Consider the following 24377-nt stretch of genomic DNA (forward strand, 5'->3'; position numbering starts at 1 on the left):
GTGAATCCCATTGCTTCTGATGTGAAGTCAGTATCCTGCTGACTGATGTTTCCCAGAATGCAGTATATCAGTTTTCCTATGTATTGGCAAAATCACTTCCAATTAAATAGTCCCTTGGATTTGCCTTCGATGCCAGGCAAACGTCTGTCCAAACTGCACTGGTGGACTTGCTGAATCCCTTATTCATCTTTATGGCATTCCACATGGCATTACTCGCCAATAAGGAGCTTGTTTAATAGAAAGTCAAGTAGTGCAGTGAGTGGAGGTGCTTCCTGTGAACAAAAAGTTTATGGAATGGGTAGTGGGGCAGGTAGTTAATACCAGTTACAATAATGTGGTCATTTGCAGAAACAGGAAGTATAATAGTTACGAAATTTTTTTTCCATTTTGATATGAATATATTTATGCACATATCAACTAGCTTTAACTCCCCTCTCCTGCTTTCCTGAATGTAATAACCCAAGACGTGCTAATATGAGCCAATCTGTAGTTCTTCGGTTTCTCAGTCATTAGGAAACAGGAGTCAATGGGAGCATATGGCTCATCTGAAAAGAAAAGAACATCACCCCAAGATGGATAAATGAACTTGGTGTACTCTTTGGGAGAGGTTAGCTTGTTTCTGATTGAATGAGGAATTATTGCATCATACTTGAAGGAAGCATAGTTTTGCTTTTGTCTTTATTTGAAAGTTGTTCGAAGAAGTACAGATGGAGGCCAAGTTAGCAAGGAGGATACTGACGTTTGCACTGCCTCAAATGAACTACTTGGAAATACATATCCTAGAATTTGTTTCCCTGTGTAGTTCTGGGACAGGTTTGGCCACACAAGACAGTTGCGGAAGATTTGGATGGTACGTGTGATCTGGCTCAACTGCAGATACAAAGATGACAGCTTTTCATAGGCTCTTCCCCCAGCTCAAGCCATTGCATGGATTCCTATCCTTATAACTAATTACTTATCCTATGTCACCTTTGATTCTGCTTCTCTGACTGTACCCTAGTTGATGCAAGGCATAAGCGGAAAAGACTACGGAAGCGATTTTCATGACGATGACAGAGAACTAGATCAAATGTGTGATGTGAGCATATTTAAGTGAAACTGCCATTTAAGTTGTTATATGAGGCAAGCTTTCAACTTTAGACAAGTGTGCACGTGTTCTGTACAATCGCTTTAAAGTCAAAAAGTCAAGACTGAGAATGTATTAGTAGAAAGTTACTCAGGACACCTGCTCCACATGGCATAGTAGGAGCTGTAATTTAGAATGAAACCTTCTCATCCAGACCACAGATGAAGTAACCACGGGACAACCACTTCTTGTCTGGGGTCTGCAGGTGTGCATATCAGCTTGGGTCCTATAGCAGGGGGGCTCTCTTTGTTGAGCTCTGGGGTTTTTGTTCAGCTTTTCCTATTACTTCAAGCACTGTGAGTTCCCAGAGAGCACAGAAGTATGTTGCAGAGTCTTTCACCTGTAAGGCTGAAATGCTGAGGCTGATGGATTTTTGTGCTTTCTGGAAGTTTAGGGAGTAGCGGTCTTCCTTTGCATTCCAGCCAGCAGAATACTGACGAATAAGGAAAGTCATCTCTCCACTGGGAGGCTGTTTATACCACAAAAGGTAGTAAGCCTCTGAGATGTTTCATACCGACAGTTTAAGGTGCCTTCCTCTCCAACTTGCCAGACACAACTGGCTGGTCTTGAGTAACTTCTGGGCCACACCTGATCCTACAGGAAAAATCAGAAAACAGAGATAAGCAGTGAGTAAAATAATGGAGGAATTAGACTACCTTAGGACCCAAAGACAAGCCCAGTTGAAATCATAATATGCCTGCTTTCCTGCCATCCCCCTTCCTCCCCAAGTCCATGTGAAGCACCCGGGCCTGTGTGCAGCCCTTTCCCCCTGAACCTTCCCCCCATGTGTGGGACCATCCCTACCAGAGAAGACGGAGGCCAGGAAGAGCCAGAGCAGGCTGGAGAGTGGCATGTGGCACGGATTCCCCTGCACAAGTGTGTTTTGTTGTGCCTCAGGCTGAGCGTTCAGTGTCTTGGAGTGTCTGGCAGCTCATATACATAGTCCCTGGGTTCCTGTGTGACTCCCCCAGACAGGAAGCAGGGCTTGTTATGTTCATAGCCCACGTGTCATATGCACAGATGAGAAAAAGTCTGGCTCCCCACAAACCTTCACTTGGTCTACCTGTCTTCCCCTGGTCCTTAAGTTAGTTAGGCAGAGCCTGACAAGGGGCTTGGAAAAAGCAACTAGTGTTAAAGGTTTGAGCTGAGGGGAACTGAGGACCAAACAAGCTGACATACCTTGATAATTACTCCGCAGAAAAGTGTTGCTCGCTGATTGAAAAGAGATTAATATAGGCTCTGAACACTTCTTGTAATCAACTTACTGGTCATTCATTCAGCCTGTATGTACTTTTCGGCATCCAGAATCTAATGACTCTTAAAAACTCATAGACGTCTTATCACCTGTATAGGTTCCCCATCACTAAAGTCATGGTACGGAATTACTTGACCTGTCTGTATTCCTCCTTTGCATACCTTCCCACCCCTGCAACCTTGATAGCCCTGGCATCTACTCATTCCCTTTGCATCTCTTTCAGTTTTTCCTTCTGAAAATGTTGTATAACTAGAATCATACATTATGTATGGAGTAATAATAATCCATTGATGTAATCATACACCAGTTTGCCTTCTGTGATTGACTTTTTTACTCAGCCTGACATCCTTGATATCCAGCTACACTATCACATGTATGAACGGTCTTTTCCTTTTAATCACTACAGACTGTTCTCAACTTATGTTGGACCAACTTAGCATTAAAAAAATTACGACCACACTTGCTGCATGTGGCAGTTCCCAGGCCAGGGATTGAATCTGAGCTGCAACTGAGGCAATGTTGGATCCTTTTACCCACTGCACCAGGCCAGGGGTCAAACCTGCACCTCCACAGTGACCCGAACCACTGCAGTGGCTTTCTGAACCCACTGCATCACGGTGGGAACTCCCAACTTAAAACGTTTGACTTTACATTGGCGAGAGAGCTGTATGCCTTCAGGAAACCATGTTTCAGTGTTTGAAATGTGATCTTTTGCAGAGCTAGCAGCATGGAGTATGATACTCCCTGATGATGCTGGGTAGCAACAGCCAGCTGACCCCAACCAGCCTCAGGATAATAAGGGCAAACAACTTGTGCACTTACAATCATTCTGTGCAGACACAGCCATTTCGATTTTCACTTTCAGTACCATACTCAAGAAATTCCATGAGATTTTTAACACTTTATTTATTATTCATTTAATTGAATGATTTTTATTTTTCCATGGTAGCTGGTTTCCTGTTTCTGTCGATGTTCTATTGTACAGCACGGTGACCCAGTCACACACACATGTATACATTCCTTTTTCTCACATTATCACACTCCATCATATGTGACGATATATAGTTCCCAGTGCTATACAGCAGGATCTTATGCTTACCATTCCAAAGGCAACAGTTTGTATCTATTAACCCAATTTCCCAGTCCATCCCATTCCCTTCCCCTCCCCCTTGGCAACCACAGGTCTGTTCTCATGTCCATGATTTTCCTTTCAACATATTAATTTTTTAAATTGACTTTGTGTCAGATGATTTTGCCCAACTGTAGGCAGCAGGTTAGGTATAGTAAACACATTTTTGACTCAGGATATTTTCAACCTAAAATGGTTTAATTGTGATATAAGCCTCCTGCAAGTTGAGAAAGATGGATAAGCAATATCTCATTGTGTGGATATACTCCTGCATATTTATCTATTCACTCAATAAAGAACACTGACTGGTTTCTAGTTTGGGGCCATTTGCAATATAGCTGCCATAAATGTTATGTACAGACTTTTGTGTGAACATAAGTTTTTCCATTCCTGAAGCATAAGTCCAAGAGTGTGATTGCTGGACTATAACAAAGTGAGTATTTAAGTTTATGTGAAACCTGCTGAATGAGTTCCTAGAATGACTATACCATTCATACCATTAGCAATGTGTGAGAGATTCATTTCTCTGCATCCTTGTCAGAACTTGGTGTTGTCTGTATTTTTTATTTTAGACCTTATAATTAATGTGAGGTGTCTTGTGGCTATAATTTGTATTTCCCTAATGGCTAATGATACTGAACCTCTGTTTATATGCTTATTTCCTACCACATAGCCCTTTGGTGAACTGCATGAATTTTTTGTCCAGTTTTCAGTTGCATTGTTCCTTTTCTTCCTGCTGAGTTGAGAGAGTCCCATTGTGTTATGAATATCAGTCTTTTGATGAAAATATATTTTGCAAATATTTCCTGCCATTCTGAGATTTGTCTTTTTCATTCTCTTAGTAGTGTCTTTCCCACAGTAAACATTTTTAATTTTGATAAAATGTAAATTATTTACTTTTTTATGGTTTGTGCTTTTGGTGTCATGTCAGAAATGTTTTTTTCTTTTCTTTTTTTTTTTTCTTTTTCTGGCTGCACCCATGATATATGGAGGTTCCCAGGCTAGGGGTTGAATTGGAGCTACATCCGCTGGCCTACACCACAGCCACCACAGCCACAGCAATGCAGGATACGAGCCAAATCTGTGACCTACACCACAGCTCACAGCAACACCCAGATCCTTAACTCACTGAGCAAGGCCAGGAATCAAACCTGCATCCTCATGAATGCTGTCAGATTTGTTTCCACTGAGCCACGACAGGAACTCCAAAAATCTTTTTTTCTAACCCTAGTTCATAAAGATATTCTCTTATTTTTTTTCTAAAACATTTATAGTTCTATATTTTACACTTGAATATATGGTCCATTTTGAGACTGTCCTCAATCTTTTGTATAAGGGATGGGATTTAGGCCAATTTTCAATTATTCCCCAAGAATATGTAATTGTCCCAACATCATAAACTAAGACTATATTACCTCCCTTGAACTGTCTCTGCACCTTTGTCAAAAAAAATCAGTTTTCCCAATTTATGTGGGTCTACTTCTGTACACTTACTCAGTGGCTTGAACTTACTAAGTGTATTCATTCTTTTATTACCCTTTCAACATTGTAAACCCTGTAGAATGGTTTTGTTTTTGATTCCTTATATTTATGGTTGGGTTTCTTTTTCTTTTTTCCCTTCATAATTCTACCCAAGAAATATTCTAATTTTATTAATCATTTTAACAAAACTAGTTTTTTATTTCATGGTTATCTCTAGGTTTTTTTTTTTTTTTTGGCATTTCACTGATTAAACATTTTATTATTTCCTTCTTTCAGCTATGTTGGGTTTAATTTACTTTTCTTTTTCCATCATCTTTTGCTGAAAGACCAGATAATTATTTTTCAAACTTTTTTCTTTAGCAGTATAAGTATTTGAAAAGATGAATTCCTTTTATATACTATGTTAACTGCATCTCATACATATTTATACTTATATATTTTCACTATACTTTCTCTTTTCTTTCTTTTTTTTTTTTTTTTGCTTTTTTAGGGCCACACTCGCGGCATATGGAGGTTCCCAGGCTAGGGGTCTAATCGGAGCTACAGCTGCTGGCCTATGCCACAGCCACAGCAACGCCAGATCCCTAACCCACTGAGCGAGGCCAGAGATCAAACCTTCAACCTCATGGTTCCCAGTCAGATTCGTTTCCTCTGAGACCTGATGAGAACTCCCTCACTATATTTTCTTTCAAAATATTTTCTAATAGCCATTGTAATTGCTTATTAAACCTAAGGTTATTTTAAAATTTAGTGCATAAATTTCTAGAGACTTCATTTTGTGTTTGATTTTCTATAGCAATTCCATTCTGATGAAAGAATAAATTTTGCATTATTTCAGTTTTCTTAAATAGATTGTGTGTGTGTTTGTGTGTATGTGTGACTATTTCATCTACACAGCAGGGTTTGGCTGGAGCCTCAGCTGCAGGTTTGGGTACAGGCTGCAGGTGCCTGGAGAGCACTGTGCACTTGCTGCACAGAAGTAGGTGGCTGAGTCTCCAGGCTGGGAAGCCTTGATGTGCAAGGACACATGTTTGGCACTTTGACTGAGGGAAACTCTCAATCTTCCATCTTCCTTTGCATTTGAACCAGAACGTATGGCTATCAATAATTCAGGTCCTTTGCCGGGATGTTGCCGGTACCATGGGAAGTAGTCAAAGGCACTGTTCTCATAAGTACAGTTCAGAATTGAAATGTCTCCTTCCTGGACTGTCAAAGGTTGAGAGCTCTGTTTCACCTGCTGCTGGTCCCTTTTTTCCTTCTGCTGGCTGCTCACCCCTGTTTAAAGAGATAAATACCATTAGGTCCCCACATTGATATTTCCTTTTTAAAGTTTCTACTTGCATGAATTTTTCTTATTCTCTCCAATTGATGACATATTCTAAGGGTTCTTCTCCACAACTCACAGCCTAGTTGAAGCCACAAGAACCAAAAATGATGCTCCCAGAATCTTGTCCATTGTTTCTGGCACCAAGGCTCAGTGACAGCTCAGGTGATTGTCTGGTCTTCTCAGCCAGCTTGAACTCTGACTTTAAGTTCACAATCTGCTATAATTCTTTCAACAGGCCCCACCCTCTCACAAGTACTTTCACCTAAAGCTATTTTTCACAAAGCAAGCACTTCCCCATATGCCCTAACATAGAATTGCTGAAAATCATTTTCATTGAAAATCAGGGAGTTCCCATTGTGGAGCTTCGGAAACAATCGACTAGGAACCATGAGGTTGCAGGTTCAATGCCTGGCCTCACTCAGTGGGTTAAGGATCTGGTGTTGCTATGAGCTGTGGTGTAAGTCCGTCTCAGATCTGGTGTTGCTGTGGCTGTGGTGTAGGCCAGCAGCTGCAGCTCTGATTAGACCCCTAGCCTGGGAACCACCATATGCTGCAGGTGCAGCCCTAAAAAAAGACAAAAAGACCAAAAAAAAAAGAGAGAGCGAGAGAAAGGAAAATCAGAAACTCCCTCCTTACATGTTAATAAAGAGCAATCTAGAATTTCTCTCCCACTACCACCTCTTCCTTTTCCTGACACCTCCGAGAATGTTAAAAATCATATATCAAGACCTCTTGATGTGCTAATAGGCATAATATTTTATAATGAGGAAGAAAATGACTCCCATGAAGTCACAAGTTTAGCATATAAAGGGGCATTTCTTTTATATTGCAAATACTAATCTAAAGTCTATTGAAGACACAAAAGGGGCATGATATACTATTATAAGCTAAGGTCATGAGTCAGAACAGAGAAAATATATACTGCTTTTGTCCTCATGGAACTCAAATTTTAACACAAATTTTCAGATGTGCTCACATTTTACATGACCCTAAGAAATGATAGATGATAATTAAACCAATTTCAAATTACATCGCTTCTAAAATATAACCAGGCAAGTGAAATATTTCTATGAATACATAGGGGAAAATACATTGAAAAGTACTGTAATTATCTGCTGTGGAGGAGCTCTGATCTCCAAATGGATAAGAGAAACTAGAAAAATCCTGCAGACTTCAGAAGACATCAGACCATGACCATTCAGAAATGCAACATTTTGGGGAGTTCTCATCCTTAGTTTGAACAAGCATTTAACATTGTCTTCACACCTTATCCTCGTACATAAAACACAAAAATATTAAGAATCCATTTACCTTTGGATGTCAACACAGCAGGGTATAGAGACAGAAATTGAGAATAAATTCCAAAGCAGCCCTAAAAATAGTGGAGATCTGCATTATAAATAATAGAAGTTAAAAGAAATAAGGAGCCCATTTTTTTTTAAAGCACAGAGAACATTTTTGTAGTCTCTGTATTTGATGTCATCTCAGGTTCTATCAAAGAAAACATCATCACAGTCCTATAGGAAACAATGACAAGTGTTCCCATTCCTCAGTCTAACCCCATTCTATTCAAGCATAGATTCTAAGGGGATTTTTAAAATTTTTGTTGAATTGTTTATGTGTTTTCTTTTTTATTTATTTTTTATTAATGTACACCTTCAATATATATCTACTAATGCTACTAAGTGCCTACTGAAATGTCCACACTGGGGTCTCATTAATGAAAGAGATATAGTTCCACTCTTTGGTCAGTCGAGTCTCAGTATTCAAGTACGTCAGATAAAACCTGCTAAAGAGAGAGGTGCATCTATATCACGTGCCGAAAAATAATAATCATGAATTCTGCTTCTGGGCCCAATCAGAGAAATAGTTGTGATGGAGGCCATGCTTGAACTGGGACTTAAACCTACCAGATTTCCCAGTAAAGACTGGGGTCAGGGAATTCCAGACACAGGTTAACTCAGTTCGGTTGGAAGCCCGACTGTGTCTGGGTGAAAACATTATAAATTTATATTAGAGAGGCTAATGTGCCCCTGATCTTGAAGGACAACACATATTATTCATAGAATTGTTGATTTCCAAAGCCATATTTTTCAAACTCTTAGACTAGAATAAGCACAGATACTATTTAGTCACATGAATGGATAGGTAGATAGATAGATACCTACATGCATCTAAGAATGATAGATGTAAATTGAAGCAAAGTAGGAGATAATAAGTTAACAGATTTTAAAAGGATCCTTTCTGGCTACTTAAAGAATACGTATGTGTTGGAGGTTGGGGTAGGAGGGAACAAAAGTTAATCTTCTCTGAAGCAGCATTGCCTCTCTGTGGCCGTATGGAGACATTACTTTGAATGATTTTATACAGCTTCCTTAAAGTTCTGTTCAGCAACACTTACATCAGTCAGAGCCCTGAGACATGTGAGAGAGTCTTCTCAGGCCAGTGATTTCTTCAGACCGAAGATTTGCCTTTGCTGGGGTCTCCTATGAAAGCTTCTCTGCTCCCTACTGAGGTACGTTTTAGTTGGATCTGGATGCCTGGATTGGGAACCTGGACTTATCAGGCTAAAACAGGGCTCCTGAAATATTTACAGTAGGGCCTCATCTGCCCTAGGGTCCCTTCAAGGACAGGAATGTGTCCTCGGGCTGAGTCACTGCACGGGGCTGTCTTTCATCCCATAAGATCAACATCAAATCAAGGAGAGCCCTTCACACTAAAGAGAACATGTATTTAAATAGATTCTAAATCAGACAATTGTTAGATGGATTTGGTTCACGGGCCATATTTTGTTGCTTCCTGATGTAGAGTATCCTTTAAAGTGTTTATTGGTCATTCATATGTGTTTTTAAAAGGACCTAATCAAATACTTTGCCATTTTTTTAAGCTGGAAAACTTGTCTTTTTTAATTGAAATTTTTTAAAATAAATAGCATATTTTTGATGCGGTAAACATTCTCATTATCAGGTGGACACAATCACCCTAAAATAACACATAACCGCTTTAAAAAGCTGACTTTGGAACCAGTGAATTAGAAGAATACAGAATTAGAAGAAAACATCACTATTCCGATGGGACTGAGCTGCAAAGAGAAATTTATTTCCCTGTAATCATTAATGATGATTTTGTATGTTCCCTATATCACATCAAATACTTTGCTGATGCTGAGTTTCAAACAAGTACAGATGCCATTGATATTAGGTTGTGGGTGTAGAAGAAAAATAATTTTAAAAGTTACCAAACTCCTAATATCCCATAAGAAAATATACACTGACAGCTGTCAAACGGATGAGCCCTCTACCCAATATATGAGATAAAAAGATAAAGCTGAAATTTCCTTGCAATAGATAAGCAAGTCAGACAATCCTTGCTAAGCACCACAAATGGCTGATTTAGATAGGATTTGGGAGAAACATAGAATTCAGGGTTTGGCAAGCTTTCAGAGGTATAATGTGTTGACATCATCTGTAGAAGCATGGTCACTACAGTGAATCTGTTGTTGATGGGTTGGCACTTAGGGGTGTGTCCATTGGAGTGAGTCCTCCCTTCATTAGCTGACTTTCAGAAGCCAGGAGCTGACACTGATTGGTTAGTGTGCAAAAACCTGTTCTCCGGGATGAGCTATTGATCATCTGAACAGGTATAAAATGTGATTGCTTTTTACCATGGTTAGGGAAAAACACAGTGTTGCAGAAGATACTTTCCAAATTTATCCAGATATTTCCCATACTTGATTTTCGTCTGCAAAGTGTTTTGGCCGGTGGAGATGTGATTTTTGGTTTGCCTACTGATAAACATGTGTCTATCTGATTTTTCTGTCTCTGGATTATTTGTTGAATCCATCATCGAGACTATGATTGTACAGAAATATTTAAGACCCCAACAGAACCATGCAATAAACAAGTAAACTAAAAGTATTCTAAAATGACACTTTGCAATCATGAACCAAGATTTCCCAGCCCTGGTTAAGAAAGCAAGTCCAAATGATTTTCTGAGTCTGTTTTGAATAACTAGATTCCTTCTATCTATCATCTATCTATCTATCTATCTATCTATCTATCTATCATCCATCTATTTTTGCTTACATTGTTTGAACTCCTTTGCAGTATTAATGCAGGTCAATGTGAATTATTCGTAATGGCAAGATTCCTCTGAAAGGTGTAAATAAATTATGAGATTATTATAATACACACAAGCATTTTGTTTAAGGAATTTTCACTGTGTGTGTGTGTGTGTGTGTGTGTGTGTGTGTGTGTGTGCTGCGCGCGCGCGGGCGCCTACAGAGTTTTGGCTATATTATTTAATCTGTCAGCTAATATGAGGAAAACTTTTTCAATGACCACTTCAAGTTGTCTAACGATTGATTAATAGTTTCATTACTCTGAGGAGTATTTCTTGAGGAAAATTTCCATCCACTTAGACTCTTTGTAAGGAAAAATAGTGCATGTGGAATGTTTGGGAGTCATGTCCTTGGAATGGCCTAATAGTCCTATTAACTATTAAACAAATAACCTCTAGTTCTGGGCTTGGCAGTGAAGAAACTGATTTCCGCTTAGGAAATCGTATCCAGTAGCTGTAAGTATACTGTCTCTGGGTATTTCTTTGAGAAATAATTGCTGTTGTATATTACATATTTTTCAGTGTAAAGATTTTTTTCACTTAGGAATTGCCTGCAAAGAGTATCATATTGACAATGCTAGTGTAACATACATTTGTACCATTTTCCAAATTGGTTATAATAACATTATATTTAGAGGAATGGATAAATTGAGTATCATCTCCAATAAAGGCAATAATTAGGAAAATTACTACTACTAATAAGAGGAACTGGATAGACTATGTCAGAGTTATAATCTTAAATTAGAAAATATATGAATAAACAAGAGTATGCAAAAGAAAATGAGTCATGAAGAAATCTTACGTTCCAGTGGTCCTGGGCAGAAGCTATGTATTTTGTGTAGTCTCTAAATCCATCTTGTCCTGGGGTTTTGAGTTAGCAACTTCTGAGAACAATCGGATTGTGGAAATTCTCTACAGAAGCTCAGCTGAGGATGCCTAATGGGTCTCACTTTCCAGTAGTGTTGAAAATCCATTTTACTCTTTCAGAGTACTAGGAATAAAGATAAAGAGATTTTTGAGAAAAGTTTAAAGCATTCCTATTTCCAAATAATTGGTCATATTAAAGTCCCTATATACCATTGGGTTTAAATGAGAAGATAGAAAATACAAAAGCTAATTTTTTTTCCTGCCATCGTGAGTGCTGTGATTTGCAACAGGGACTCTTTCAACTCACACACAAAAATAAACCTAACATTACTAGTAATATACCTAATACATAGAGAGGAGCAATTTTATAAAATCCATCTAGGAAGAGCTGCTGATTTGGGTTGTCAAATATGTAAGAACTCATTAAGACCCCCAAATGTAGATTACTATTTAGGAGAAAGTAGGAAAACGACCCTGAAGAACTGATTACACTGCCTTAATTATGGACTGATAGTGCTTTATGTAGCTCAACAGCTATTTCTAAACTAATAATTATTATCTAAGAGCTGTTTTATAATCCAGGTTTTATCTTATTTAATCTTAGAAAGGGATTCCAAACTTTTCCTGTATAAATTAGGTGATTGAAGAAAATGGTATATAAACTATTAGTTCTACTTTTTTTAACTTGGTAGCTACAGTGGCCAAAAACAGCCTTCAAAATATAATCTATTAATTCTAACCTGTCTGAACCATGATCTGCTGAGAGAGAGACTCCATTCTTACTCAGTAGGTATTGGTGTCACTGTAATTTGAAATTGTCAACTTCAGAAAATTAACTGTTTATTTTTTATTTTTATTTTTTATTTATTTATTTTTGCTTTCTAGGGCCACATGTACGACATGTGGAAGCTCCCAGGCTAAACATCAAACGGGAGCTGTAGCTGCAAGCCTGAAACACAGCCACAGCCACGTAGGATCCGAGCTTTGCCTGCAAACTACACCACAGCTCATGGCAACACCGGATCCCTGACCCACTGAGCAAGGCCAGGGATTGAACCCACATCCTCATGGATACGAGTCAGATTCATCTCCACTGCACCACAATGGGAACTCCCAGAAAATTATCTGTTTAAATGGTCTCCATATTCTTTAATATATATCCAGAAACCTTTTTTTTTGATAGTGTCCAATTCTTGGTGTTAACTGTACATACTCAGTTATTACAAGGATAAAAAAATGTTTTAACATGCTAACTTAAACCAAATAAGTTAAATCTATAAATAAACACATAGATGATAAATGGATAAATAGAGATAGATAGATAGATAGATAGATAGATAGATAGATAGATAGATAATAGGTGTGGGCCCTCCGATATCTGTCACTATTTCATTGCTTGTTTTTTCCATAGCGTTAGCGCCCTCCAAAGTATTTTATTTATTTGTACAGAATATTACCTGTTTCCCCCACTATAGGTTATTGGAATGTAAAATCATCACAGTCAAATATTTTTGCCTTCTTAGTGCTAATATATTTCTGGAACTAATATAATGATTCAAAAATTCTAGCCTCCTAATATATATTTGTAAAATAGTGATGAACAGAGTCAAGGGTATGGTATAATCATCCAGAATTGTAACCTTTTAATTGTATTAGAATCTGCTTTAATAGAAAAGGTTTTCAGTTGGTATGAGGCAAACTCCTTTTTATTTCAAGTTCTCATTAAATTGAAGGCTAATCACAGCTTGCTTTCTTTTAATATGTTGTCTTAGTCTTCTTTCCCAGCAGAAACTTATGAAAATCATTGTTCCTAGAGTTAGTCCTAAACTGTATGCAGGCAATGAGAGAGGAAAGGAGAGACGTAAAGGATGAGAGAAGAGCATGAATGATCTGTGAGCATCCACCTCACCTAGCAGAGGACAGCTTAATGCACCATCCCACATAGTCCTAGGCTTGATGGGTTTGAATGAGAAATTAAGCTGCCCGATAGATGGGATGAACTAACTGGGTAGTCCTACCAAGCCCTTGAAATAAGTAGTTGCACAAGGGCAGAAGGGACGGTCTGCCTTTCCACAAGGCCTCTGGGGATATAGTCACTCTTTGTAGCCCAGGACTGCAGCTGAAAATGCAGCCTCTGTACACCGACACCAATTAGGTCTAGGAGACAGAGCTTTGAGGAAGAGAAAGAACAGCTTTATTGCTTTGCCAGGCAAAGGAGGACACAGTAGGCTAATGCCTCAAAGCTATGTCCTGCCTCGAGAGGGGATAGCAAGGGGTTTTATAGGTTTAGCTCAGAAAACAGGGTTATTGATTACGGTGTCTATATTATTCCTCATCTGTAGATCATTTCAGAGTCATCAAATCCGGCATCAGTAGGTCCAGTGATGGTTCCTGGTTGTCTTTGGTGCTGGTGTTCCTTGACCTTCTCTCTGGAATGACGATTGCTTAGAGGGAAGGGGTGTTAGGAAGTGTTTCAACTACAAAAGAAAACACTAGGTGCAATGTAACTCTAACTGGAATGTAACCATTAGTAATAAGTTAGTGGGCCAAGGCAGGGTATAACATGATGGAGACTGTTTTTTTGTTTGTTTGTTTGTTTTGTTTTTTTGGTCTTTTTTTGTCTTTTTAGGGTCACACCCATGGCATATGGAAGTTCCCAGGCCAGGGGTCTAATTGGAGCTGTAGCCACCAATGTATACCACAGCCACAGCAATGCAGGATCCAAGCCGAGTCTGAGACCTAGGCCACAGTTCACAGCAACACTGGATCCTTAACCCACTGAATGAGGCCAGGAATAGAACCTGTGTCCTCATGGATGCTAGTCAGGTTCACTAACCACTGAGCCACGACAGGAACTTCAACGGAGATTGTTTTAACTAGTGTTTAGCTGTAACAATATTTCCTAATCACTAAGTCTTGAGCCAGCCTTTTGAGACTGAGGGGAAACCTGGGAGGTTAAAGGAAAGACCTTTCATTTCAAAACACAAGATTTAGGGTCTGGCACCTGGTTTCAGGACCACTCCGCATTAGCAGAGCTTTTCTAAGATTCTCAGCCTCTTCACACACTTCCTCATTCTGGCACATTTTCTCTTCATCCCTGCTTTATTGCAGCCAAACAGAAAGTACTGTCCGCCAGAGCAGTCATGCATTCTTTCCCAAACGTCTCTTCTTCTAGGCTCTGCTCATCACATATTTGAGGCTGTGACACCAAGTCATAAATTATGATAGGTGATCGTGGATACAAAACTAACATTCAGGTTGCTCCAAATCCTTCTGATGAGACTTGGAGTCTAAAAAAAGTAAGTTTTAACTTATAAATCCGTACAGATTTGAGACATATGCCTAGTCTGTCACTTCCTTCACGCGCAACAGTAACACAGATGTCCCTCGTCCTGATGTCATTAGAATCACATCACCATGTCTCCTGATTTCATCTGAGAGAGAATAAAACAACCCATAGCCTCTGGATGGTGAATGTGATTCTGGAACATGAGTGAATAAGAAAAGCAATATCTAGCAATATCAATATCTCCTACCAAAGAGTAGGAGAATTTTGAAGGAAAGCTCAGGATGAGAACTTGGGTCAGGAGGGAACCCTGGAGATGAGAGTACAAAAATGTCCTTTTGGAATTCCCTTGTGGTGCAGTGGAAACAAATCCAACTAGTATCCATGAGGATGTGGGTTTGATCCTTGGCCACGATCCGTGGATTGGGGATTCACATTGCCATGAGCTGTGGTATAGGTTTCAGTCATGGCTTGGATCCCGCGTTGCTGTGGCTGTGGCGTAGGTCAGCAGCTGCAGCTCTGATTCGACCCTTGGCCTGGGAACCTCCATATGCCACAGGTGCAGCCCTAAAAAGCCAAAAAAAAAATGTGCTTTATTATGCAGGGAGCAGAGAAGTGTGAGGATTAAAAAGGATAGTGCTGGAGGAAGATGTGTGTGACTATGGTTAGAAAAGGTGAGAATTGGTTGAAGAGGCAAAGAATTTTCAAAGGCAAACGTGAACACTGCAGAATTTGACTTGAATAATAGCAAAAGCAGGGAAACTTTAGGACTATTTCAAGAAATAAAAATTACAGCGGCTGTATTAGGCATTGTTTGTACCTTGTTCAAATTCTCTCGAAAACCTCATTGGTGCTCATTCCCCACCTTCTGTGTGCCTTCCTGGAAGCAGCTTAGGTAATAGCTGACTTCTGTGGGTATCCTAAGACCAGCTCCCCTTTCTCCAAGTGGGATATACTGTAGTAAGATTTATGCTCAAGAGCTTCCCAGGCTGACAGGATGTCAGAAACATCTGCAATCTGCCCCTTGTTTGGTCTTTCCCCCTCCCCTCTTCAGGTGCAGGAATCCTCATCTCAAGGTCTGAGTCTGGGGAACAGGACCTAAATAGTTGTCCATTATTTTCATTGGTGAAAAAATTGTGGTACTGCTCATAATTATGCTATCTTCGATAGACATGATAGTGTTAGACATTATAAAAGTTAACACTAATAATGTTTTCAATTAGAGTCAGAATTTAGAATACCTAAGCTTTAGTCTTCATCTACTATGGATAATAGCACTAAGAACAGGAGTTCCCGTTGTGGCGCAGCAGAAACGAATCCGACTAGGAACCTTGAGGTTTTGGGTTCAATCCCTGGCCTCACTCAGTGGGTTAAGGATCCGGCATTGCCGTGAGCTGTGGTGTAGGTCACAGACACAGCTCAGATCTGGTGTTGCTGTGGCTGTGGCTGTGGTTGTGGTGGGCTCCAATTAGACCTACAGCTCTGATTAGACCCCTGGCCTGGGAACCTCCATATGCCATGGGCGCGGCCTAAAAAGGACAAAAGACAATATATATGTATATGTATATATGTATATATACATATATATATATATTACATATATATATATATATATATATCACTAAGAACAGCTAGAGTTTGAGTTAAGAAAAATATGGTATTTCTGCTTTTCATTATTAACACATTGGAACTACATGTTTTTTTTAATCATGGTAGTGCATGATGTGTTTGATTAACTGTATTTGTGTATTAACAAGTTTAGGCTGAAGACAAGGAGAAAGCTTTCTTTGTCAATGGAAAAAGAAAATGAATCTCCAAAGAAAATTGAACTTTTGATTATCTTCTGTCTAAGCCCATTCTATTTGTGCTAATAACGTGACTAGGAGGTTGTAAGCTCCAGAATGATATTGTGAGTAGATTCATGGATACTCTTCCAACAAAACAATAATAACTAGTGAAGAGTACTTTAAAAAAATAAAACCTTTGGACACAGTCTCAAGGTTATATAGCAAATTAAAAAGGGTATGCAGAGAAATTTTTATTTAGGAGAATCTAAGTCTCCATTATAACAGAAAGATCTGTGGAAATGGAGGTTGATGGAAGCTCTACTCTGTGCAACCAAGAACACAGGGCTCCCCCACCCCGGGTCCCCCAGTTCCCAATATAGGGCTATAGTATCTCCCAGGGAGGGGCTGACTGCCAATATTTCTCACCTCCCCCAGCTTTGTGTTACTGAAGCTCTACTGCAAGCAAGAGAAGCTCAGAGGTCAAGGGCTTCTTTTCACCTCACTCCAGGCATGGTGGACTGAGAATACTGAGCCCTTTTGCTCTTGTCCCAGCTCACTCGTGGGGTTCTGGTTCCATGCTGGGAAAGCTGAGAAGACCAGAGGCTACTGCTCCCACCCCCTCACACTGATCAGAAAGCAGGAATTTCATCTGAGACAAGCAAGCCACTGTCCCTTACCATAGGTCCAGAGCAGTGGCACGGGAGAGAAGCATCTATAAGAAAAAGAGCTCTTCCTCTGAGAAGACTTTATTTGGAACAGAACATTGACAACTTCAAGTTTAAGGGTGTTGTTGAAAATAATGGAGATTCTGATAGCAAGCAATTAAGAGGAAGCTGGTAGCACAACGAGAGCAGCACATTAAATCATAGAGAACTACCTAAAATCTTTTTTTTTTTTTTTTTTTTTTTTGCTGTTTTGGGCCCTGCCTGCAGCATATGGAATTTCCCAGGCTAGGGGTCTAATGGGAGCTACAGCTGCCAGCCTACACCACAGCCACAGCAACATGGGTTCCGAGCCACGTCTGTGACCTACATCACCTCTCACAGCAATGCCAAATACTTAACCCACTGAGAGAGGCCGGGGATGGACCCACATCCTCATGGTTACTGGTTGGAACCATTTCCACTGAGGCATGATGGGAACTCCTATACCTAAAATCTTAACAGGAAAAAAACAGCAAAAAAGACAGCTAGGAAGAGTCTTTCCTCAGAGTTCCTGTCGTGGCACAGTGGAAAAAAATCCGACTTGGAACCATGAGGTTGTGGGTTCGATCCCTGGCCTCGATCAGTGGGTTAAGCATCTGGCGTTGACCGGAGCTGTGGCGTAGGTCGCAGAGGTGGCTTGGTTCTGGCGTTGCTGTGGCTGTGGTGTAGGCCAGCAACTGTACCTCTGATTAGACGCCTAGCCTGGGAACCTCCATGTGCCTTGGGTGAGGTCCTAAAAAAAAAAAAAGGAAGAGTCCTCCCTGGTCAGACAACCTCAAAGGTAAGCTTCAAAGACATCTCTGCAAATGGGCTAGAATTTAATTGGATGAGACCTTGGAACAATTTATGCATGCCCTCATTGCACAGTTGAAAACAAAAGAATCATCAGCCAGCACTTAGTGGAGGCTGTGGCTATTGGCTAGTGATAGTAACAGAGGTAGATAGCTTAACACAGATATCAAGGAAAAAGACTGTCAAAGAGAAACTTGGTGAAACTAGTGTCACACCAGAATATTTGAGCACAACCCCAAGACTGTGTCCTTTGAAGTACACTATCACAGGTGGCACATTATGGGGAAATGGACTTATGAAATAATCAAGTCATTAAACAAATAAATAAGCAAACAACAACAGGCCTCAGAGAGCATGGAAAATGGATATCCAGTGTTGCTACGTGGTAGCCTAAATAATGGCCTTCAATGATTTCCAGGTTCTATAGCCTGGAATCTAGAAAGGTGACTTTTTAAAAAAAAAATGGATAAATTCCTGGACACATATAATTTTCCAAGACCAAATCAGGCAGAAAAAGAAAATCTAAACAGATCAATTATTAGTAATAAAATTGAATCAGCAATTAAAAAATTTGAAAGAAACTAAAGTTCAAGGCCATATTGCTTCAAAGGGGAATTCAACCAAATATTTAAAGAACTTAATACCCTGCTTCTCAAATTATTCCAAAAAAATTGAAGATGAGGGAATACTCTCAAACTCATTCTATGAGGGTAGAATTTCTCCAATGCCAAAATCCAACAAAGATAATACCAAAAAAAAAGAAAGAAAATTAAAGCCAATATTCCTGATGAACATAGATGCAAAAACCCTCAACAAGATATTAGCAAACTGAACTCAACAATACGTAAAAGAATCATGCATCATGGTCAAGTAGGATTTACTCCTTGGGTCACTCTTTTTTTGTTGTTTTTAATTTTATAGCCACATCTATGAATTATGGAAGTTCCTGGGCCAGGAACTGAATCTGAGGCACTGCTGCACCCTACACCAGAGCCATGGCAACATTGGATCCTTTTAACCCACAGCACAGGGCTAGGGATTGAACCTGCACCTCCACAGTGAGACCAGCTGCCCCAGTCAGACCCACTGTACCATGGCAGGAACTGAAGGATGGCTCAACACTTCTACTGATTAGAAAAGAGCAAATAAAAACCACATTGAGACATTATTTCACACCTGTCAGAATGGCTATTGTCAAAAGAAATAACAAGTGTGGTGAGAATGCAGAGAAAAGGGAAACTTGGTGTACTGCTGGCGGGTTGGAAATTGGAGAGGCTACTGTGGAAACCACTGTGAAGAGTCCTCAAAAAATTAAAAATATAACTACCATATGATCTGGCAGTTCCACTCCTGAGTATTTACCTGAAGAAACCAAAAACTATTTCAAAAATTTATATGCACCCTGATATTCCTAGCAGCATTTTTATAATATCCAAGATATGGAACCAAGCCAACTGTTCATTCGTACATATATGAATGGAGAGAGAATCATCTATCTATCTATCTATCTATCTATCTATCTATCTATCTATCTATCTATCATCTATGTATTTATGTATCTATCTACCTATCTATCTGCCTACACACATGCACACACACAAATATACACACACCACACTGGAGTAGTATTCAACCACTGAAAAAAAAAGGAATCTTGCCACTTGGGACAACATGGATAGATTTGGAGGGTATTATACTTAGAGACATAAGTCAGGGAAAGACAAATACTGTGTGTTTTAACATATATATGAGTTCTGAGAAACAAAAAAACAAAAGGAATACAATAGAGCAAAATCAGAATCACAGACACAAAGAACAAATGATAGACTGTCAGATATTTCTCTAGGAAAGATGAGTTTATTTGGGATCATCAAAGGAGTGCAATCCACTCTGCAACCATGATGAGCCATGTGCAGGTCCCTGCGCCACAAGGGAAGGAAAATGTTTTTACAGGGAGGAAAGGGAAGTTGGGAGGGCTACAGTAAACAGGTAGGCCAGGGCTTTTCACTGGCTCAGACTTTGCCAGGAGAAAAGAGTCTTTTGTCTGCCCTTTGAGCTCTGCTACCTTCACAGGATGTGAGAGCTCCTGCTTGTCTCCCAGTTCTTTTTCACTGAGGTTTCTGTTTATTAATATTTTATGCCTTATAAGTCAGAGGCAAAAGAATATTTGTCTCCAGAAGAGGAAGGAGCTGTGGTGATGGAAGTAAGAGGTTGGAGTGATTCAAGAAGGCATCTTGAGCCAAGAAATCCATGTGGCTTCCAGAAGTGAGAAAAAGTAAGGAAATGGATTCTCCCTTAGAACTTTTGGAAGGAACCAACCCCGCCAAAACCTTGGCTGTAGCCAGTGAATCTGATTTCAGATTTCTTGTATTCAGAACAGTAAGAGAATAAATTTGCTGTAAGTGATCAAGTTCATATTAAACATTGAGTAAGGTTTATATATTTATTCATTAAAAATTTTTTTTTAATTTTAATATTTTGGCCATGCCTGAACCATGTGGAAGTTCCTGGGCCAGGGACCAAACCTGTGCCACAGCAGTGACCCACGCCACTGCAGTGACAATGCTGGATGATTAAGGTTTTTTTAAATTGTTGTTTGCTTAGCAGCACTAGCAGGATGGGATGTGAGCATTTGCATTTCCTGTTGGGACACAGTGTCGTGGAGCAGAATTAATATTCCTGAGACACCCAACTAAACGGGATAACATCTTTATTGGAGTGATTTTCTCCAATTTTATTTCACGGTTCACCATTTTGGAGTCCAGCACACTGTGATTACATATTTAGCTCCATCCTCTTATCAGCTACTCTGCTAGTTACAAGTATAAAAATTTCTAGCGCAGAAAGAGATCTAAATTGAGAAGGACGACAAGACCCAAAAGTCCCAAAACTGTATGCCAAAAAGCGTCTGTGGTTACAATTGTACCAGTGTAGCTAAATAGTAAGCAATGTGAACGCCCTGTGGTGGCCTCGTGGTGTGACTGTGGCTGGAAGAGGGGCTGAGCCCCGCGGAGGGTTCCTGTACAGGCTGCAGGTGCCTGTGGAGTGCTGTGCTCCCCAGCACAGAAGTACGTGGCTGAGTCTGTGATCTGGGCAGAGGAAATGCACAATGAGCTGCGGCGTTCTGTAGTGACTGTCGTGGCGTTTAATCTTCCATTCCGCTTGGTCCCTGAAGGAATGGAAAACAAGTGGTCGAGACGGCCCCCGTTCTTCTGACGATACCAGTACACATTCTGTGTGGAGATGGAAAAATTGCACCAGAGCGTGGAGCTGGCTCCCTCCTGGAGACTCAGGGCTGGGGGACTCTGCTCCACATCCACTCCTCTCACACCTGATGGGAAACAGAGAAACAGTCACAGGTGAGGGTCCCTGTAACTCCTACAAAACCCTGAAAGTGCCCCTCTGGATGAGGAGAAGGATAGAAAGTGTGCAGGACTTGTCAGCCTCATCCCAACCCCCTCAAGAGCACAGCAGCTGCCCAGTCCTTGAGATCTCCCTGTGGGGCCTCCCCAACTCACAGCAAACCTGGGCCAACAGAAGCCCCAGCACAGGGCCCACTAGTCGCTTCATGATGCTTCCACTTCTTGCTGGGACATTTTCACTGTAAAATACTAAATACACCCTGGGCAGTGAGTGTCATGACTTGGTCTGGAGATGTTCCTGCTCCTGCAACCAATCATTTCACCCAACAAACCCTCCTGGAGCCCACACTTGTGACAGGAAGCCCCACCCTCCTGCCTCTACCCACTTAGAATGGGCTGGGGCGGTGTGGGGTGAGTAGGAAAAAAGGAAAGTCATTATTTGATGACTTGAGTGATATTTTCTGGGAACATTTCAGAGAAGGCAGACTCTGATTTGGAATTTGGGAGAACTTAAGCAAAAACAAAAATGAATTATCCTGCTTCACCTTCCCTCTCAGATGGCATGGATGAAGTAGATTCTCACAGGATGAAATACTGTTTCCCAGGATTGCTAAGGATCCATGTTACTGCTTCTCTTATGTACACCTCTGTGGCTCTGAAGGATGCTCATGAATCAGCACAGTATCAGCAGTTGCTCCTGCTGACTGAAACACTCTGCAGTCTTGCACAGTATTACTTTTAAATTATATGTATCTATTCTAGACTCTACCTGCATAAAGAGCAGTATTATTTATTTTAGCCACTAGATGAACATTGCAACTAGAATTGTAAATGGTTTTATTTTTATTAAAACATATGTAATTTTAAAGTAATATTTAAAGATAGCTTCAATTTTAAATACATTCTTAAACTGTTGATTACTCTTATTTGTATTCTGCTTTTTAACTTCAGAAGTTTATTTTTTAAAAAATAAGTGTTTTTGAAACCATATAAAAATAATGTTAGGAGTTCTTATTATGGTTCAGTGGTTAAGCTTCCAGCATTTTCTCTGTGGCAGCATAGGTTCAAACCCTGGCCTGGTACAGTGGGTTAAAAATCTGGTGTTGCCACAGCTGTGGCATAGGTCACAGCTGTGGCTTGGATTTGAAACCTGGCCTAGGAACCTCCTTATGACATGGATGCTGCCATAAAAAATGAATAATACTGATTTTAGTTTGTGCTCTTATTTTTTATTATTTTATAATGATTTTAATTTTTTCCGTCATAGCTGGTTACAGTGTTCTGTCAATTTTCTACTACACGGCAAGGTGACCCAGTTACACGTACATGTATACATTCTTTTTTCTCATGTGCTTTTATTTCGGAATCTATAAATAATAATCCCTGTAGATGGATTTGGAGGTAAAAGGGATGGAAAGTGAGGATCTGTATATTTTCACTGATGTCAGAAGTGATCTGCAGACACCAAAGATCAGATGGGCAGTTTAAGAATGTTGCAAATGTTTACTAAAGGCGCTGTAAGAAATAGTGTAAAAAGTAAATAAAGACGACTAGAAATCAGTCATTATTATTGGGCACAGAGTGGGTATTACAGATATTGAATTAGAAGAGAGAAAAGAGGAGAGAGGTAACCTGGGTGGGTCACTCAGAACCACCAAACCCATGATTCCAACCTGGAACTTTGGCATGATGTTCTGTTTAACTCAGAATGCCTGTTACAGGGGACCACTAGATAGAGAAAGCCTTTTTCCCTTCATACTTCATTTTCCGGACATACCAGAAGCGATAAGGATGTTCTCTAGGCAGGAATAGTTGCATCTCAGCTCCAGAAGGTGCTCCTTCAGGGACAGTGATATGGCCCCTCAGGCCGGGTCACTGACTGGGCTCCAGTGCCTCCTTCAAGATCAGTGATGAATCAGAGCAGATCAGACCTACAATAATGAGACAGTGTCTCCTGAGATTCCAACCAGAACAATGTTCTTTCTGTAGAGGCAGGAGCACAGCTATCACTCATTCCCTGTGAAGAGTATTGGGAAGAGCAGTAGGGTGATTGAGGACATGCCCACGCACAGAGGAAGATCTTAGAGGAGCAAGAAAACATGTTCCAGAGAATGCTGCGTCCTCGTTACTGAGAAAATCTGATATTCAAGACATCTCTGTCTAGGCACGTTCTCGAGATTGTTCGTAAAGGATGCTTCCTTGACAATGACTGCTCCTGGTGTTGAGCCTGTTCAGAATGTGTACCTCAGTGAACTGTGAGCTAAAGAAGCTCATAGGAGGGAGGTAGAACTTTAATTTAGTAGAGGTGACATTTCCAGATTGTGCAACATCGCCCTCTAGAGGTTAACAATAGGAACAAATTTAGTCTTAAGGCTTTTGTGCCCCATGGCCCTCCTGGTCCTATTTAGGCTTGAATTTCTTAGCATTCTAATCTGACGAGACTGTTTCAGGGGGCGCTTATTAAGAGGCTCTTTTACTACTACAAATTAAGTAGTATTATTTAAAACTATGAAGTAACTCATCCTCATTTTTTACATGAGGGAACTAAAGCAAGGACGAATGGATGAAATTTGTAGAAGGTCACAGTAAGAGACAACTGGAATTTGCCCACTGGTATGATTCAAGAATCTGTGTAGGAGTTCCCACTGTGGTGCAGCAGAAACAAATCTGACTAGTATCTATGGAGATGCGGGTTTGATCCCTGGCCTTGCTCAGTGGGTTGGAGATCTGGCATTACCCTGAGCTGTGGAGTAGGTCGAATACATGGCTCAGATCCTGCATTGCTGTGGCTGTAGTGCAGGCCGGCAACTGCAGCTCTGATTTGACCCCTAGCCTAGGAACTTCCATATGCCCCAGGTGTAGCTCTAAAAAGCAGAAAAAAAAAAAAAAGAATCTGTGTCCCTGGCCACTTATAATTGAGCACTATGAACTTTAGAGTAGATATTATGCTCCCCTATTAGAAGGGAAGTGAATTCTTTTTGAAGTTAAATGATTTGTCCAAGGACACATGAAGATTAGAACTCTTTTTTTTTTTTTTGTCTTTTGTCCTTTTCAGGGCCACACCCGTGGCATATGAAGGTTCCCAGCCTAGGGGTCCAATCGGAGCTGTTGCTGCCAGGCACAGCAATGCCAGATCCGAGC

At 40.2% G+C, this 24377-nt stretch overlaps 2 pseudogenes and 1 gene segment (V, D, J or C); all 3 read right to left on the bottom strand.

The window, feature by feature from the left end:
- Positions 1 to 1352: 1352 nt before the first annotated feature.
- LOC125136652 (T cell receptor delta variable 1-like) lies at positions 1353 to 2113 on the bottom strand (annotated as a pseudogene).
- A 3768-nt stretch (positions 2114 to 5881) lies between these two features.
- Positions 5882 to 6515, bottom strand: LOC125136653 (T cell receptor alpha variable 23/delta variable 6-like; annotated as a pseudogene).
- Positions 6516 to 20708: 14193 nt separating this feature from the next.
- LOC125136654 (T cell receptor alpha variable 22-like) lies at positions 20709 to 21551 on the bottom strand. The segment is given in 2 exon segments: positions 20709 to 21205; positions 21393 to 21551. Coding segments are annotated over 2 exon segments (549 nt in total).
- Between the last annotated feature and the right edge of the window lie 2826 nt (positions 21552 to 24377).

The sequence above is a fragment of the Phacochoerus africanus genome, chromosome 9 (assembly GCF_016906955.1).
Source record: "Phacochoerus africanus isolate WHEZ1 chromosome 9, ROS_Pafr_v1, whole genome shotgun sequence".
Lineage (NCBI taxonomy): Eukaryota > Metazoa > Chordata > Mammalia > Artiodactyla > Suidae > Phacochoerus > Phacochoerus africanus.